Source organism: Gallinula chloropus (genome assembly GCF_964237585.1).
Source record: "Gallinula chloropus genome assembly, chromosome: 3".
NCBI lineage: Eukaryota > Metazoa > Chordata > Aves > Gruiformes > Rallidae > Gallinula > Gallinula chloropus.
In genome coordinates this window covers 99,606,221-99,623,236 of record NC_140087.1, presented here as the reverse complement: position 1 = coordinate 99,623,236, position 17,016 = coordinate 99,606,221, and the positions used below count along the sequence as shown (strand labels likewise).

Genomic DNA, 17,016 nt, shown 5'->3' with positions numbered 1-17,016 from the left:
CATGGTGCCTTAGGTGTTTATGTCAGAAGAAATAACATTATATATAAAATGGTTCTAGGCAGTAACCTGATTTTTTTAAAGGACAGATTCAGTTGTAAAATCATCACAATCCTATCGCATTCAGCAAATCTGGATAGCTAACATTTTGAAAATAAATTACTTAACTTGTAAAAAGTTAATTTCCAAATATCATTAGGGATACATTTTTAAAAATTTCCAAACTTCTCAGAATATTCAGTATCTCAAATTATTTTTAAAAATTTTAGATATAAAATTTCCAGTGACATAAAATGGAATTCTAGAACTGAAAGGATTTAAAAATTCCATTGTGAGGTTTAACGTACTACAACACTTAGGCAACATGCTAAAATAGAGAGTCCAGTCATACCATTTCTAAGTTTTTAGATACCATATACCTTCAAATATCTTAATCCCAGAACCTATAAGCATAACTTCCATTAAATTTTGATGTAATTTTCATTTTAGAGTTTTGTAAATTTCAGTACTGGCAAGAGGGATGATTACACTCCTTAAAAACTTGGTCACCTTTTTTTTCCCCCAAATATTAGATTAAAATGCCTAAAATATTTTTGGTACTTTGGAAAATTTCAGGTTTTGTCTTTCTTTGTGGTTGCTTCCATTCTGCAAAATGAAATACAGTCATTTTTTTCCCTCACAAACTTCCTGATCTCCTGCATATAAATAGAAAATTAGGAAACTAGAGGAAAAAATATATTCAGAATCTCTGTCTTTCCATCACAATCTGTTACCAGCAGCCCTTGGCTCTTTGTCAGAGACTATGAGAACTAACCATAACTCCATATCTTGATTTATTCAGATATGACTCATAGGTAGAAAATGTCCGTGAATTTCTCAGATAAATGACATAAAAATCTTCAAAAATAATCTAAGTAGAAGCCAGAAAACCTATCATCCATGTAGATAATTCTACAAAAGTATCCCTGTCAATTACAAGGAAGTTGTTTTTGCTTAACATGGAAAAAAGAACTAATAGCATTCAAGTATGCTACTGTATGCTGCATACTAGCAATAGAAAAAGTTTGGCATATTGGTGCTGTATTGAGCAAAATGCATTATTTTTAGTTGCTAGAATAGCTATAGCACATTCATAGGATCTGAAATAGAGGGCATTCTGGATCCAGTAACTAGCAGAAGCACCTCCAGCACCACAACTAGCAGATAATTAATACTTATTAATTATTATTTATTTTCAGTTCGCTCTGTACAAAGCCTGCTACAGTAGGAACTAACCCAGAGGTGCAACTTCATAGTAAGAACCTTTTGAATACACTTTGTACCTCCTGTAGCAATCCAAAAAGAAGAAAGGCTAGGAAACATCTCCCTGTCAGAACTTCTTTCAGTCAAGTTGTTGCTCTCATATCCTTCTCCTATTTGAACTTTGTGAGAGGGAAGGGGTAGGAGGCGGGAGGGGAAAGGTGGGGGTGGCGTGTATGTGTGGGAGGAAGCCAAGCAAGGGCTACAGCTGAAATTCTGCCCAGACATCTGTTTAGCAAATGGAGTTACTGCACATTGCAGAAAAAAAAAACCCAAAACTGTTAGATGGCCTTGTTTTTCAGTTAAAAAAATGAAACAAAACAAAACAAAAACTACCAAAAACCCCAAACAAACAAATGAAAAAAAAAATTGCTGTAAGGTTTTTTGTAAGGAATTCAAGAAAACTAGGAACATTTACATTAAAACCTTTCCATTCCTGAGGGCACTAACAAGCCTAAACCACCCTGACCAGCCACATCTGTGGCCTCCCATTTTATGGTGGGATTGGAATGTCAGTCTCTACCTGAGCAATGTCTCAGGAGCAGCTGCCTACGATTCCACCAGAGCCATGCGTCTGCCTTCTCACAGCCTTTGTTGACCCTGACCCCCATCTAGGCTCTGCTGTCTCTGCCTGGTCATGGCCCGTCCCTATTCTCAGTGAGGTGCTCAATGTCCAAGGCTGCGGCTGTCCCTGATCTGCTTTGCTCCCTGCCTGGGGCAGCGGTGTGTGCCACGGCCTTGAGTCTTGGCCCTGCACTGCCACCTCAGGCAGCCCCCCTGCTCCCAGGTCCCAGTGAGACCTCCCAGCCCCTGCTGTGGTCATTCAAGTAAGGTGAGTGGTGTTTAATGTAATTAATGACAGAGCTTCCCAACGGTAAGATGGTTCCTGTGACTTTCATCAGCTTCATAAATTCTGAACTTTGCTAGTCACCATTCTGGGGTAGGTGGAAAGTTCAGCTTTTTCAGTAAATCTTTTTGGCCTTAAGTCGTTAAGCCCACAGTAGTTGTACATAATTTATCAGCTTTTCCACTTCAAGTTGATGATAATTAGAAAATGTGATAAACAATTATTTGTATTTTATTATTAAATGCTTGGTATGAGCACTATAAATGCTGGAATTTGAAAGTCATAAAAGGGATGGGAAAGAATATGGACCACATATAAAATTTGTTTTTTTCACTTCCTATTATCCACAAAAGTGCACTATATGCAACACTGTAATACTGAACCAGATACACACACCATTCAGCCTAAACAACGTTAAACTGTGTTTAGAAAAAAACAACTTATAGAGACTAGCTAACTAAACCCTCAGACTGTTGTGAAATTTTAGCTCCAGTTTTGGAAGTATGTTTGAGGAAAATAACTTGTTTTTTTCAAATGTGGTGTTAATGCAAGTATAGAACTAATTTATCCTATTTTGTTAGATATTTACTGGAGAGAGTAAAGCATAAGAGAGATATTAGCAGATAATAACTCGGAAGGAACAGCAAACACTAGTAATAGCACACAGACAATTCAGTAGCAAATAGCCACTTTCTACTGAGTATTACCTTTACTGTACACAGATTATTTTTGCAATGTATTAGCAAACAAAAATAAATTAGCAGATGAATAATAATAATAATAAAACCAACATAAAAACAACCCAACAAACAAAAGTGAACAGTGGAGTTGTGTGGACATGTTATACTGCAATAGTGTGTACTAAAAGGGTATATTTAGTTATGTCATGAAAATACACTGAGCTTAAGAGACATGAATCATAATTGCTTTGCTGCCCTGCAAAGAGTAGGACTTTTTTTAAATTTTTTTTACTGGGTTTTAGGTTGTCCAGTCTTTATATGGATGTGCCTATGTAGTATTATCCATGTTACATACAGCTTGTAATAATTTATCTAAGACTTGCCTTTATAGGCTTTTTTATTAGGTCTGACTGGAACGGAGTTAACTGTCTTCATGGCAGCTTCTACGGTGCTGTGGTTTAGATTTGTAGTTAAAATAGTGTTGAGAACATACTAAGGTTTTGGCTGTTGCTGAGCAGTGCTGGTACAGCATCAAAGCCTTCTCTGGTTCTCACACTGACCCAACAGGAAGTAGGCTCCAGGTGGGCAAGAAGTCAAGAAGGAACACAGACAAAATAGCTGATGACCAAGGGATATCCCATAAAACATGAAACAAAAGCTATATCCCATACTATGTGACAACATGGTCAGCGATAAAAGGTCAGAGAAGGGAAGAGGGTAGGTTCACAGTTACGAGTTTGTTTTCCCAAGAAATCATCACTTGTGCTAAGGCTCTACTTGCCAGGGAATAGCTAAACATCTGTCCACTAACTGTAAGTAACTAATAAAATCCTTATGTTGTTTTGGTTACATACACAGATTTGCTGCATTTATTAAACACTCTTTATAGCCACTCACACGTTTTCAGCTTTTTCTGTGCCAGTTCTCTTCCCCATGCCACTGGGGGTGAGTGAGCAAGTGGCTGGGTGGGTTTTTTGATGCTGGCAAACTGTTTACTGTATTTAGTAAAGAGAGTGTAATTTACAAGAAACTCACATATGCAGTTAAACAAGTTGAAAAATCTACTATGGCAACAGGATAACAATATTTTTATTTTGGTATTACAAAATAACTAGGTAGTCAGACCTTTTTTCTAAATATATGAGTTTTATATAAATGAGATTATACTTTAGCTTATTCTTGAACAAGAAAAGAAGTCAGCAGGTTAGATCATTTATAAGTTTGAGGAAAATAGATGAAAGAGAAGGGGATTTACAATAAAAAATTGAAGACTATGTAAATATCTGGGACTGATAGGAACATACATGATTGTGAGGACCTCCTACATAGGGATTGAAATAGAAAAGCTTAACCTAAACCTAAGTAGTTCTACTTAAAATGTTTAACATGACAAAAAATATTATTTTTGTTTCTATTAAAAAGAAATTAGCTCCCAAATGGGTACTGTGTGTACATCTTGGCTTGTAAGCTTCAAGCTACAGAAAGAAAGTTGGATATATACATATATAATCACATATATATACATATGTGAGGTACTGGAAATATGCCTTAACAATTGCCAACAGAACTGTCCCTCCTCTTTTTTTCTCTTACCTAACCAAACCTCATTCCTACCATACATACCACCATGGGTCTGGCTTAAAGTGGCTTGTGCCAAGGACCTAATGACTATTCAAGAAAAGACATCATGAGGGCATTCCTTCCACATATCCACCCAAAAGATATCAGGAGAGACATCAGGAGCCATTCACACATCAGGAGAGAGATCAAGACCAGGGGACGTCCCCCTCGCATTGAACCCGGAGACACTGAAGACTACCATTCGACAGAACGCCTTAGCGTCGTGGTGGTAGATATAGCCCCCCACCACACCTCTCTCTCTTCCTCTTTTCCAGTCTCTCTCTCTCCCACTCTCTTTCTCTTTTCCACCCTTTTCTCTTTCTTCCCCCCTTCCCCTGCATGTTTGTTACGGGCCAAATAAAGCAACTTTAACCTTGACTCGAGTCTTAATTCTCTTCTCCGAGAATTGTGAAGAACTTATCATGATAAAACACCTAGTAATTGGACATCACTCAGGGGTTAAACCGAGCCCCCCCCAGCCACCCAGAGTGATCTGATGTTCGGTTGGGGGTTTTATCTCCGCCAAACTAAGTCTTGTCCAGGTTGTGGATCGTGACAAAATATCTAAATATATACACAAACATTGCTATAATTTTCTGCTTTGTTTTGAAAATAATTTAATTGCATTTCTATGCAGAAATGGTAAATTATCCTTCTAAACTTCAGGAAAAATTCCAAATAACACCTACCTCTGCAAATTGGTCTGTGGTCACTCCAGGCAGCTAGTGTATCTGTCACTCTTTGACAAGTGATGCTCTTAGAACCTTGTAGCACATAATTATCTTCACAGGAAAACTGTACACTTGCACCCACCCTAGGAGAAAAATCAGAGGAAGAAGGAAAAATTAACATCTATTTTAAATATTTAACCCCCTCCTAAAACAATGACAATCAGCAAATTACAATATTTCTAGGTCCAAAGAAAGAAATTAAGACAGGAAAGTCTACTCCATCATTACTATATTCATAAGAAACAATTTATAATGTAAGAAATAGGTCTACTATTTGGTTTGTGCACCTTTCAAGCAAATAAGGCCAGGAATATAAGCAACTGTGATACTACATTTCATCCTTTAAGGTATAACTTCAACGAATGCATGGGTACATATACTTTTAAGAAAGTATACATTTGCCAATCTGTCAGGCAACAAAATATACTTCATTAATAATTTCAACCTCTCTCTGTTCACTTAAATGAAAGAATAAGCAGTTAGATATGGTAATTTGTCAGCATGTATGACCAAGAAATAATAATTTTAGTTAATTCTTCTAATTAATTAAATATTCCTGACCTTAGTGAAATTTCCTTTCAAAAATTTGAAAGACAACTGTTATTAGGGCTGAAATTTGGCTATTACACTTATAATTTTGTCATTTATCAATTTGGAATTATTTACAATTTTATTCTTTTAGTTGTGGGGTTTTTTTAATAAATAATGTGTTTCTTAACAGTGTTGACCAACATTCATGACAAATTAAAAAACTGTATATAGTTACTGTGTATCTCAGAGCTTTCCTAAACTGTATTTACACTTCTGCTTCCATTTACTATTTGTGACATTCTTTGTTCCCTGTCATAATCAACTGGTTTTGTTTTTAGCTTTCTTGCATTTTTAAAACTGTATCTGACCTCACAAGCCCATGGTACGAACTAACTGATCTTGATAAAACAGATTTCTTAGTGTGGACTTTCTAAGTTATTGAGCTCTACATACCAGAGGATTACTACATGACAGTCAGAAAGCTCAGTGGTTAAAACTATGTCATGGAGAATAGCAAATAATCTCATTGACGAACATCTAGATCATTCTGACCCTTCAAGAACAAGTATTCTATTAGTTTCTCAGATAATCTCACAAACTATAGAGTTTATCAACAAATGTTTTGATGTAGTTCTAGAGTTCTTTCACAAAACTTTAGTAGGATCCTTTATATACGTTATATTTATGTTGTATATATATGTCATATAAATATATATGTATATTTGAATGTGATGTTCCAAATCTAGGAAAGCTTTAAAAACTACTTAACACTTGGTTCTTGATCTGTTAAATGCGAAAAAATCCTAACAGCAGGGAAAACATTGGCCCTTCCCTTCAGTAGTTTATGGAAAGTGCATGAGTAATACAATTTTCTAGAATTGCATTTATTTTACATTTTTCATAATCTGTCCTTCAGAATGTTTTTAAAACCCACAGAAAAACACACCAAGCAAGATTTCAAGTACATCAAATTAATAAAGATACCCCCAAAACCTTATTGGTAAAGAAAATACTATGTTTAGTTAATCCGTCATTTTTATGCTCTAAACACCTGTTTGTTAAATGTATTTTCTCATATTTTCTAAATTATGGTCTTTGAAAATGTATTCTATGCAAACAGGAAAAAAAAATAAAACAAAAAACCAAACACACCAGTGACCTAATTGTTAAAACTGTAAATTGAGAACTGAAGTGTTTAAAAATCATATCGGATAAAGACTTTCGCAGAAGTATAATGATGTGCAAATCAACACAAAAGCTTTAACATTTCCCTGAAGTTTGCTACTATCAAGACATGTAAAGAGAATTGGAAAGTTGTGCATTCACCAAAAAATTAGAGTGAAATTAAATGTATAGTTATTGGATGTCTGCAATTGCAATTTATAATTTAACATATCTGATTATTCCCCCCAAAGAAAGACAGAACGGACAAAAGAAAAACAACACAGGAGGAATATTAATATTCTGATATTTGATCCAGTAAGTGTATGATTTAATGTTTAGACTGGGTTTTCATCATTACAGCAATATTAAAAAAGATACATAAAATGTTGCACACTAATACACTTACTATAATTCAGTTTGTTTCATTATTATTCTATACAGTATATTGTATTTTTTGTCACTAAGGTCTGAAAATAGGTCATATCAAAGCACTTATAATGTGAACTACCTATTTTACATAATTGTTATCATATTTGGAAATTTTTGATCATGTGCACAAAATAAAGATACTGACTACAACATAATAAAACCAAAAAATGTTGCAAAACCATTAAATTGTTAAATATGGGGAGGAGTATTTTAACTTATTTGACCTGTTTTTTCAAAGGAAATTATTACCTCACCTAATTTCCAATCATTAAAAATGGTTTTCTTTTTTTTCCCACACCTTTACCTCTCTAATCACTAAGCAAATCTGTAGACATTGAAATTGTTTTGTTTGCTTAATTCTCTATGTAGAGTTTCAAAAAGGGGAAGAAATCAGTTTCATCTTTTTCTATTATTTTTTCTATTTTAAATTTTAACTGTGTCAAAACAAAATCTCTGATCTTATAAGGAAGGCTAGAATTTGACTGAAAAAAGCCTTCTTTTGAAAAAGAAAAAAATATGTAATAAATACCAGGCATAAGAAGGTTAATTTAATTTTTAAAAGCTGTTTTGAAAATGTAAAAGCTATTTTTATTACAAGTGGCAGTGGAATGTGGAAAATTATTGTACTTTCTCAATTCCAAACATACTACATAATATTTAAGGGGAGCTGAATTTTTATTGTTTATATCCATGTTAGATTAACATTTAAACAAGTTACTATTGTGAGATCTCATAAAAACATTAAAATGTGTTGATTATGATCACATTAACGTAGCAAAGCCTGAGTTGCCGTTTCTCCCTCAAAAGGAGATCCACTGAATTTTTTTGAAACCACTGTAAATCACCTTTCCATCTTCCTAAGATGAACAGAGTAAAAATGTGGCAGGAGGACAGAATGAAAAGGTTAGAATTTCAATACCGTTTTGTTTGCTTTATGATATTAGAACGAATGCCATTATTATGCTGAAAACGATGAAACCCTTTGCAAAGAACTTGTCATCACTGAATCAGTTGGGTCTCAGGCTGTCTTGAAAATAAACCCTCTGCCTTTCCATCAATCCCACTCTACTTTCAGTGGACTGGAAAAGATTTTGAATAATGTGCATTTTCACATGTTTTAGTTCATATTAATATCCACAGTTGTCACTAACTTGACAAGAACAATAGCTCCTTCTGGTGTCTATACTTGCCTCTTAGCAAAGAAGAAAACATTACCTTTCTTTTAGTCTCCACAGTATCTTTACTACATCGAAGACATGGAAGCAACAGCAAATATCTTTTTCCCTGCTCTTATGGAAGAGTTTGATTTGTCATTTCAGAGAAGCAAAAATTAAATTCCAGACAAATTCTCTATTTAAGTGCCAAGCTATATATAGGTAACTAAACTTTAAGACGGCTAAGATACTTTTCACATAGATAGAAAGAAAAAAGTTTGCAGTACGTGAAAAAGTTACTGTTGCATAATGTGTTTTCTTATAACAAGGAAGTTTTAGGAGAAAAATAACATTTTGTTTCTCTCAAATAATACTCAGAACTGGAGGCCCAAAACATGAACACAAATAACAAACTATCAAAGTATATTAACGGGTTTTCTTTATCAGATCTTACATGATGTTACTTATGCTATTTTTAAACACTTCATGCATTCACTCATCCCCAAGAACAGTAAGATATATTAGAGACTGTTCAAAATATAGTTTTGTATGTTTTGCAAGGTTACTTGACAGTACATCCTCTCAGATATCTTAAAACACACATTATGCTTTAAAATTATTTTGGACTTTCCCTCATGATATTTTAATGCACTTCTGGGAATTTCTCTGTTGGGTTCTCCCATGTTTGGCCTCACACAACTGGATCTTTGGACTTGTTTCACTAGAATTATTTTGATCCCTTTCTCTTTTAAATTACAGGCTATAGTCTTGAAACGAAAAGTAGTTGTCCCATCCTCTTCCAGTTTACCACCCTCACATTCCTCATCTGCTTAACTTACTCTGGTAACATATATATAGTAAGTGGAGTGAGAATGGCCCCTTTGGGTGTGATTTCATCCTATTTTCCATTAAGCATTTAGGCTACAGGGTTAACTCTTTCCAGAAATGCTTTTCTTTCCACAAACAACAGAGTGATCCTAGATGCTGGCCTTAATTCTTTCAATTAAGTATTTCATTTCAAAGAACTCAGATAGAGATAGGATCTGAATCCTTTATGACTTTGAGGAGAGACTCAAGTTAAGGAGGGAAACTGAGGCATACATGCACAAATATAAAATACTCTCCAAAATAACAGTGGAATTATACAGGTAACCCTCAGATGAATACACACAGAAACTTTAATACATCTTGATAGACAGTTTTATTTTAGTATCCCATTTTCACCTAGTCTTCTGCCAGCTGACGTTTCTCTCCTCAATACATCAAGCATTAATAACGACCTAGACAAAAATCATATTTGTTTTCCTAAAACAGCAGACCTTTTGACAGCAAGTGTGTACTATATTTTTGTATCATACAACTTTCCTTGCAGCAGCTGTACTTTCCAAGTTGAATCAGAATACACAGAATAATAGCAAACAACTTCTGGACAGCTTGCCTCTCTCTAGCCTATTTATTAAAAAGGATTATTTTACTTCATTGTTTTTCAAAACACATTTAACTGCTGCTAATGATAGCATGACTTGGCATATAACTGATTCTCTCAACATTAGAGTTTTTAAGTCCTTAAAGTCCTTTGGAGTGAAGTACAGAAAAATACAAGAAGATTAGGTCAGTCAGAACAGATTTTTAAATTATTTTTCCTTTGTCAGTTATGCCCTACCTTGGAAGAGCCTTGATTCAGGAACCAGGTTTGATTAATTTACTCTTTGGAGTTGCAGTGGATTTTGCACAATTCCTGCTAATTCCTATGAAGTTTTCCTTTCCATTTACTCTTGGGTCTGCCTGTCCATTCCCTGCAGAGAAACTTACACATCTCTGCATGAGCTGGAGGTTCTCATCACCTTCCTTTGACTCTCTCCTCTACCACACCTTGAAGCTTCTTTTTTTTTTCCCCAACAAGGAAAGAGCAACCCCTCTCCTTTCTCCATAGGGGGTCAATTTGACCTCATCTTCTGTTTTTAATGAATATAACAGAAGCTGAAAACAAGAAAAGCATGGGGATGGCGTTCATCACAGCCTGAACTTGCCATGTTTCCCAAGCTTTTTAACAACTTCTATATAATGGGAAAATAGACAACTCTCTCCGATGCTTCTTCTACACTGTCCAGAAGTTCGGCCTTTCCTACACAGACAAATTTTAAAATTCTTATTTAAAATGCATTGATTTTAAGAAGGAACATGAAAAAGCAATTAAAGATATGCAATTGATTGTAAATATTTTGACAATGACCTAACACATTTAAAACTAGAGAAAGAATATACATGTAGTTATATGTTCTGTGCACATGCTTGGTCATATAGAAAACTAAATGCGCCTACCTGAAGTCAGAGCCCACCCTTTTCCCATTTTCAGGAATTCCAGGATCAGGACATGTATCAGATGCAACTGCATCCCCACCCTGGGTCACTACAAAGTAAAGGAAAAAAAAGTTACATGTGCAGCTGTAAATATTTATTCTTCGCTTTCCCCATACAGTAACTACCATGGTCTAAATGGAACTCTATGCATATTCTTTTTTTTCTTAAAACAGTATAAATTATGACTAAGAGGAAGCTCCATATAATTGATGTCTTGAGTGTATTGTTTATCTTCTTTGGTTATGATAAAACATACCACGCTTGGCTTCTTTGGGAAAATAAATGATTTCCCATGGTCAGTCATCTTTTTGTGGATATACTTGGATCCATGTTTTATTTCAGACAGGGAAAACAACATTTTATGAAAGCCACCTTCTCAAATATTCACACACACCATTGTAAGATTAAGATAGCATAAGAAAATAAAATGTCATTTAAGCTCCTGTCCATAATGTGACTTGAAACAGACAAAACCCCCAAGAACACAACTGTAATACAGAAATATTTTTATTAAGATAAAATTCATCTCAAAAATATACAGATAAACCCACAGAGTAATGTATTTGTCACCATCTTGACGTGCTTATGTTAACAAGGCTGAAAAATCTCTACCTTGTGCTTTCATGCAGGACTAGAAAGGAAAGGTATTCTATACCATTCCATTTCTTTTGGTCTCCACTCTTTCTCCCTCCAGACTGTCAAATATTTAAATAATAATAGGTATATAAATGTATAAATTTACAGTCCTTTCAAAACTCAAACCAATTTCAACATAAGATTTACAATTTTTTTCTTCCTCATTTGTAATAAAAGGTATATAAGGAACATGTGGAATAACAAGTAATTAATCATTAAAAAAAAAGATATAAGCTAACAGGAACCACAATGAGAACATAAGAAAACCTGCATACACATGAACTTTCTATCCTGGATGTATGTACCTGTGTATCCATGCTCAGCCAGACACCTCCTGTTTTGGTTTCTTCCACAGAAGACCAGAGCTATTAGAAATTTGTGGACTATATTTTTAATGTTAAAAGATTCTTGAAAAACCCTTATAGACAGGGCAGAAGGATTTTCCTGAATTTAAAAAAAAAAGTTATCTGAAATATTTTAGCTGCAGAAAATACACTACAGCAGCTTGAGTGAATTACAGATGACATTACATCTGAAAGGTGATGAGAGATTAGATGTAAAAAGTGGCCAGTTTCCCCACAGAGTAGTATGTTTCAAAATGTATACAGTGGCAAAAAGAGTGGTGACAAGCAGGACAGATACAATCAGATGGCAAAAGCTATCAATCTTTGCCTGCTTTGGCAACATCAGGGACAATTAACTTATATACAAATCCAAGTTTTACAAGACAAAATTTAACTGGGGGGTGAGGGAGTGGGAACAAAAAAGCCAAACCAAAACTACCCTGCCTTACAATGCTACAAAACATATCACTAAGACAAAGCATTTGTTTAGGTTTGGGGGGCTTTTTTTGACACCAATAAATGTTGACTGACACCTTATATATAGCACAAAATGATCTCCCCAGGTAGGCAATGACCTTAGCAAAATTCTCCTCTCTGCCACTGCCTACCTCTGTCAGCAGACCCTCACATCAGTATCAGGAAAGTGTGATTCCGGGTACTGTTTATCGAAAGAAATACTGTCTCTTGAAAGACAGCAGGTATCATGCATCTGGAACTCAGCACATCTTCCTGAATGTCTGCAGGCCTTGTTAAACATGGTCCAGGTTTTAACTTCTACTTTCCCCAATGAATTGTGAAGTGTTTTTTACCAGATGGTGGTTGTATGACATGCTGTCATAACAAAATAAATCCAATTCCCTGTAAAACAAGGCTGTCTGATTTTATCTTTCCAGATGGGGAAAAAAGGAACAAATTTCTCAAATTAGTGAAACCATTTATTACCTTTAGTGTTTAAGTGACACCAGGGAGTTTAGTGCATCCATAAATGTATGTACATACTTTAACATGTTAATATTTTCAAAACCTTTACCTGTCAATGTTTTGGAATTTACTTAAAAATCAGATTTGAGTTATTTTTATTTAGCTCCTACACTTGTTATCATTCGGACTGAAAATCAATTAAAAGATGCCTTAGTGAATCCCTTCCAGAGACCTTTATCTTCCTGTTTCAACCCTGTCAAATTTCCCCTTTGTCCACCACTATGAAGAATTATCCACTGCTACTGAGATCCATAACATGTGGAGGAGAAAACATCATCTTTGATGTGAGCATCTCACCTCCAGTATATGTTTAAAAATTGCAGTATTTTTCTGAAAACATCTCTTAGAAATGTCATCTACTATTCTTTCAGTCACATGGCCAATCTCTTTTAAAGAAAGACTTCTTTAAGCCCTTGAAAGAGCCATGTCTTACATGTTTATACTCTTTCAAAATTATACAGCATGACTTCCATTTCCCTTGGGTGTTATAAAGTGTTGCATGCTTTCTGGATCTTTCTTCTGATTTTTCCTTCTTTATCACATCAAATTTAAGTTGCTCGCCTTTACTTTCAAAACAATGAAGTATTAAGGAAAATTGAAGGTAATTTTCCTATTTAAAGCTTACAAAACTCTAAAATAAATACCATTTAAGCAGAAACTTTGGCACAGCTATGTACTAATTAGTAGCATTTATCTTAAAGCACCAGCAATGATCCTCTGTAAACATTTATAAGCCTGTATTTATGACAAATTTAGGACCAGTCTAAATAACACCAGCTTCTCACTGTATTCTCAGTAAAAAAGAAGTTTTAGAGTATATAATCCTGGCAAATATCAAAGATACTGCTTTACATACATAGTTCTTCACACTATCCCAGTTGCACACAGTTCTTCAAGGAATCATCAGCTAGAGACAACAGTGTCTGTTCTATGAGACTAATGTCAGAAAAAGTATTTCAAGTCACAGGGTAGGGAAAACAGTGAGGTAAGATTCTAGTCAGGTTTTGGGTTGTTTTGGTTTTTTTTAATATTAGTTACTGTAGAGGCTAACAGAACTCTGCCTTTCTCTTTTTTAACAGGGGGTTTGAGAACATCAAAGATGCTTCAACCACCAGAATGTCTTTAGTACAGAGACAGAGCATTCTCAGTGGACAAAACTTAACTCTGGAACTTCTCAACACACCATGCTATTATATACTGAGAAACTTATGTATTCTCTGGCCTTTCTGCGGGAACAGTTGAAATGAAATTGTGAGTTCATTAATGTGATGGACAGTTTTCCAGTGTGTGTACAACCTCTATAGTTAAAACTTGTGATTTAAATTTCTATTTGATAAAAAAATCTATTATTTCTTTACTGACTGAGAGTAAATCAACCTGATCTTTTTCCATTTTCTCAGTTGGGATCATACTGACTAGAGTTTCCACAGCTTTGGAGATCATCTTTATTTTTTTCTTGGTATATAACATAGTAAGAATAATCTTTCAGATGTTTCACATGCTCTGATTCTAACAGTGCACAGAAGAAAGACTGGTAGTAGCTGTAAACAGAAATCAGACTTTTAGAAGTTCTAATCATAATAATAAACAATTAGCAGATACATTAACATCCTAATTTAGCTCAGCATTTGGGAAGTGTTTAACTTTAATCAAGAAGCAATATTAAACAGGAGGAAGGGATGGGGTAACATATGTTTCATGCAGCAAGATGAGCAACATGAGATCTCCCTTGTTACATTATCGGTTCTACTCCAGGCAAGCTGCCCTGGTTTTAGATGCATTTGGAATCTGAATATACATTAATGATCTAGTCATGCTCATGTAAAGCATGTGTTGAAATGCTTTGAAGGGCTGGACTTGAAACTGAAGTATTATTATGTACAGATGCATCACACTGCATCATTCTTCAGTAGCCATTAAGTTAGTAACAAATATTTGATGTTCATGCTTCAGGCTGCAAAAACTACAATTTAAAATTTAGTAAGTTTTGGCAATATATCACATTGTCCTAGTGATATCATCAACCTTATGGGGAAAAAAATCAAAACCAAAACCAAAACCATGCACAAACAAACCACCAAAAAAACCCTCAAACCTCCACACCCAGGAACACTCATTCCTTCAATATATATTTTTTAATAACTTTCAAATTAAAGCAAAAAATTGCAAGAATAATCCAGAAGGCCTTGTCAAATCCTGTGTGGAGGCTAGAGAAAAGACAAGACCCTAAAATCCATTGTGGAAAGATACTATAAACAATTTCAGTTTTTCTAGAGCAGACTGACAAGTTTGTAAACTGAACATGACTTTAGAATGAATGAGTACTTTATCTCTCTATTTTGATGAAAATAAAAGGTGACAAATGTAAATTTCAACCTTGTTCCATCCAACAAGTCACACATGTGCAATGACACTATATTGGTGAAATAACAGATGCATTAATTAATGTATTACAGTCACATCTTGATTATTTGTTAAGCTCCTTAGATTTGCATTTATTTACATGGGAATTTTTGAAAAGGTTGATTCTTATTAAAAAAAAAAAAACAACAAACCAACCAAAAAAAACCCCACTAACAGATCTAGACATAAATTTGGTCATTAAATAATTATGCTTCAAAAGTGAACCCAAAACATTTCAATTATTCTTTATCAAGTGTATTAGGAATTACTTGTTTCACATAGCGATGAATAGTGGCTGGAAAATAAAAACATAAAATGCACTTAATGTATTGACATGACAGTGTAGGGAGAAAAGTTATAAAAAATATCGTTGTATGTAAGGACTGAGAATTTAGAAAGTTAGAATTAATGGATAAAAAGGGGGGCAAAAAGCTTTTAGAGACAAATGCTTTAATCCACAAATACATTCACAGGCAAAAATAACTGATTTAATTTTTCTGCCCTATGCTTTGTTGCATCTGCTCAAAAATGTTAGTTACTCCCATCCAGGCATAAGGGAGAATATGGGCAGGTATTTAGAGAACTCACCCCCAATGTTTTGGAACTTCACTCACAAACAACTACAGGACCAGACATTAAAAATGTGCTCCACACCACAGCCAAGGAGAATGTCCCTACCCAGAGTCCCTGGCAGAAAACATCAGGGGAGACTCAAGGCCGACCACTGGGGTTTTGGAATCGGGGCTACAGAGGAAGCCAACAGAAAAGGAAATACTGGCAGCATATGAAGGGGTATGAGCTGCTTCGGAAGTGATTGGAACTGAAACCCAGCTCCTCCTGGCACCCTAATTGCCAGTACTGCACTGGATGTTCAAAGGGAGGGTCCCTTCTACACACCATGCCACCGATTCTATGTGGAGCAAGTGGGTTGCACTGATAACAGAGGGCTCAAACAGGAAATCCCAATCACCCAGGAATCCTGGAAGTGATCACATGCTGGCCAGAAGGCAAAGATTGTGGGATGTCACCACAAGAGGAGGTGACACATGCTGAATAATACCTAAAGGGGGTATCCCACAGATATGACATGCTCACTATAAAAGGGGGTTAGTTGGGGAGGTGTGGACCACCTCCAGGACATGCAGCTTGGCAACAGTTTGGCTTTGGGACAGCTCTGACCTGTATGGTCTGAGTTGTGCAGTTTGGTGAGAAACTGAATTGTGTATCATCAGTTTTGTATGTTTTGTTTTAAGTCTTATTATTATTTTCCTTTCCCTTTGCTTTCCCAGTAGACTGTCCTTATCCCAAGCCACACAGTTTGCTTTTGTTATTTTTTTTTCATAGGGACCTGCCAGATTTTCATTTAAAACTGAATCTCCAGCATTTCCCACTGCAAAAATATTTTAGTACAGAAATTTGTAAGAAATGTTTAACCATCCCTCTTCCTTTAAAAAGTCAGATAAAAAAAGAAATATTTCTTTCTGCAACAGAAACCAGTAAAAAAAAAAAAAAACCCTTCCCTGTCATGTTTATGTGCTAAAGATAATCCTTTTATTTTTTTAAATACACTGTATCACTTTCACACATTGGGAAATAATCATCCCAGTAGATTGCAGCTGTCAACACTTAGTTAAAATACAAGGTAACTGTATTTTACCAATATATTTATAACACTCCTTTCTCCAGCATCTGGTGGCTTCTCTCAGTAGCCTTATTCTTGCTATAACCAGACTTGGTGGTATGTCCCACATATCCTTGTTATTCCTTAGTGATTACACAGCCTGAGAACAGATTGCCCTTAAATAAATCCAATGGTGGTTTTGCCCATTCTTGAAACAG

General features: G+C 35.1%; 1 protein-coding gene across 1 annotated transcript in view; it reads right to left on the bottom strand.

Annotated features, from left to right (window-relative positions):
• The window catches only part of CSMD1 (CUB and Sushi multiple domains 1), a gene marked incomplete at both ends in the record, with an annotated part of 1,089,811 nt that overhangs the window by 330,548 nt on the left and 742,247 nt on the right, over window positions 1-17,016 (bottom strand). Inside the window, 2 exons of the mRNA XM_084261313.1 lie at window positions 5,133-5,257; window positions 10,775-10,862. Of these exons, the coding sequence (XP_084117439.1) occupies window positions 5,133-5,257; window positions 10,775-10,862 (213 nt within the window). The remainder of the gene's footprint in view (window positions 1-5,132; window positions 5,258-10,774; window positions 10,863-17,016) is intronic.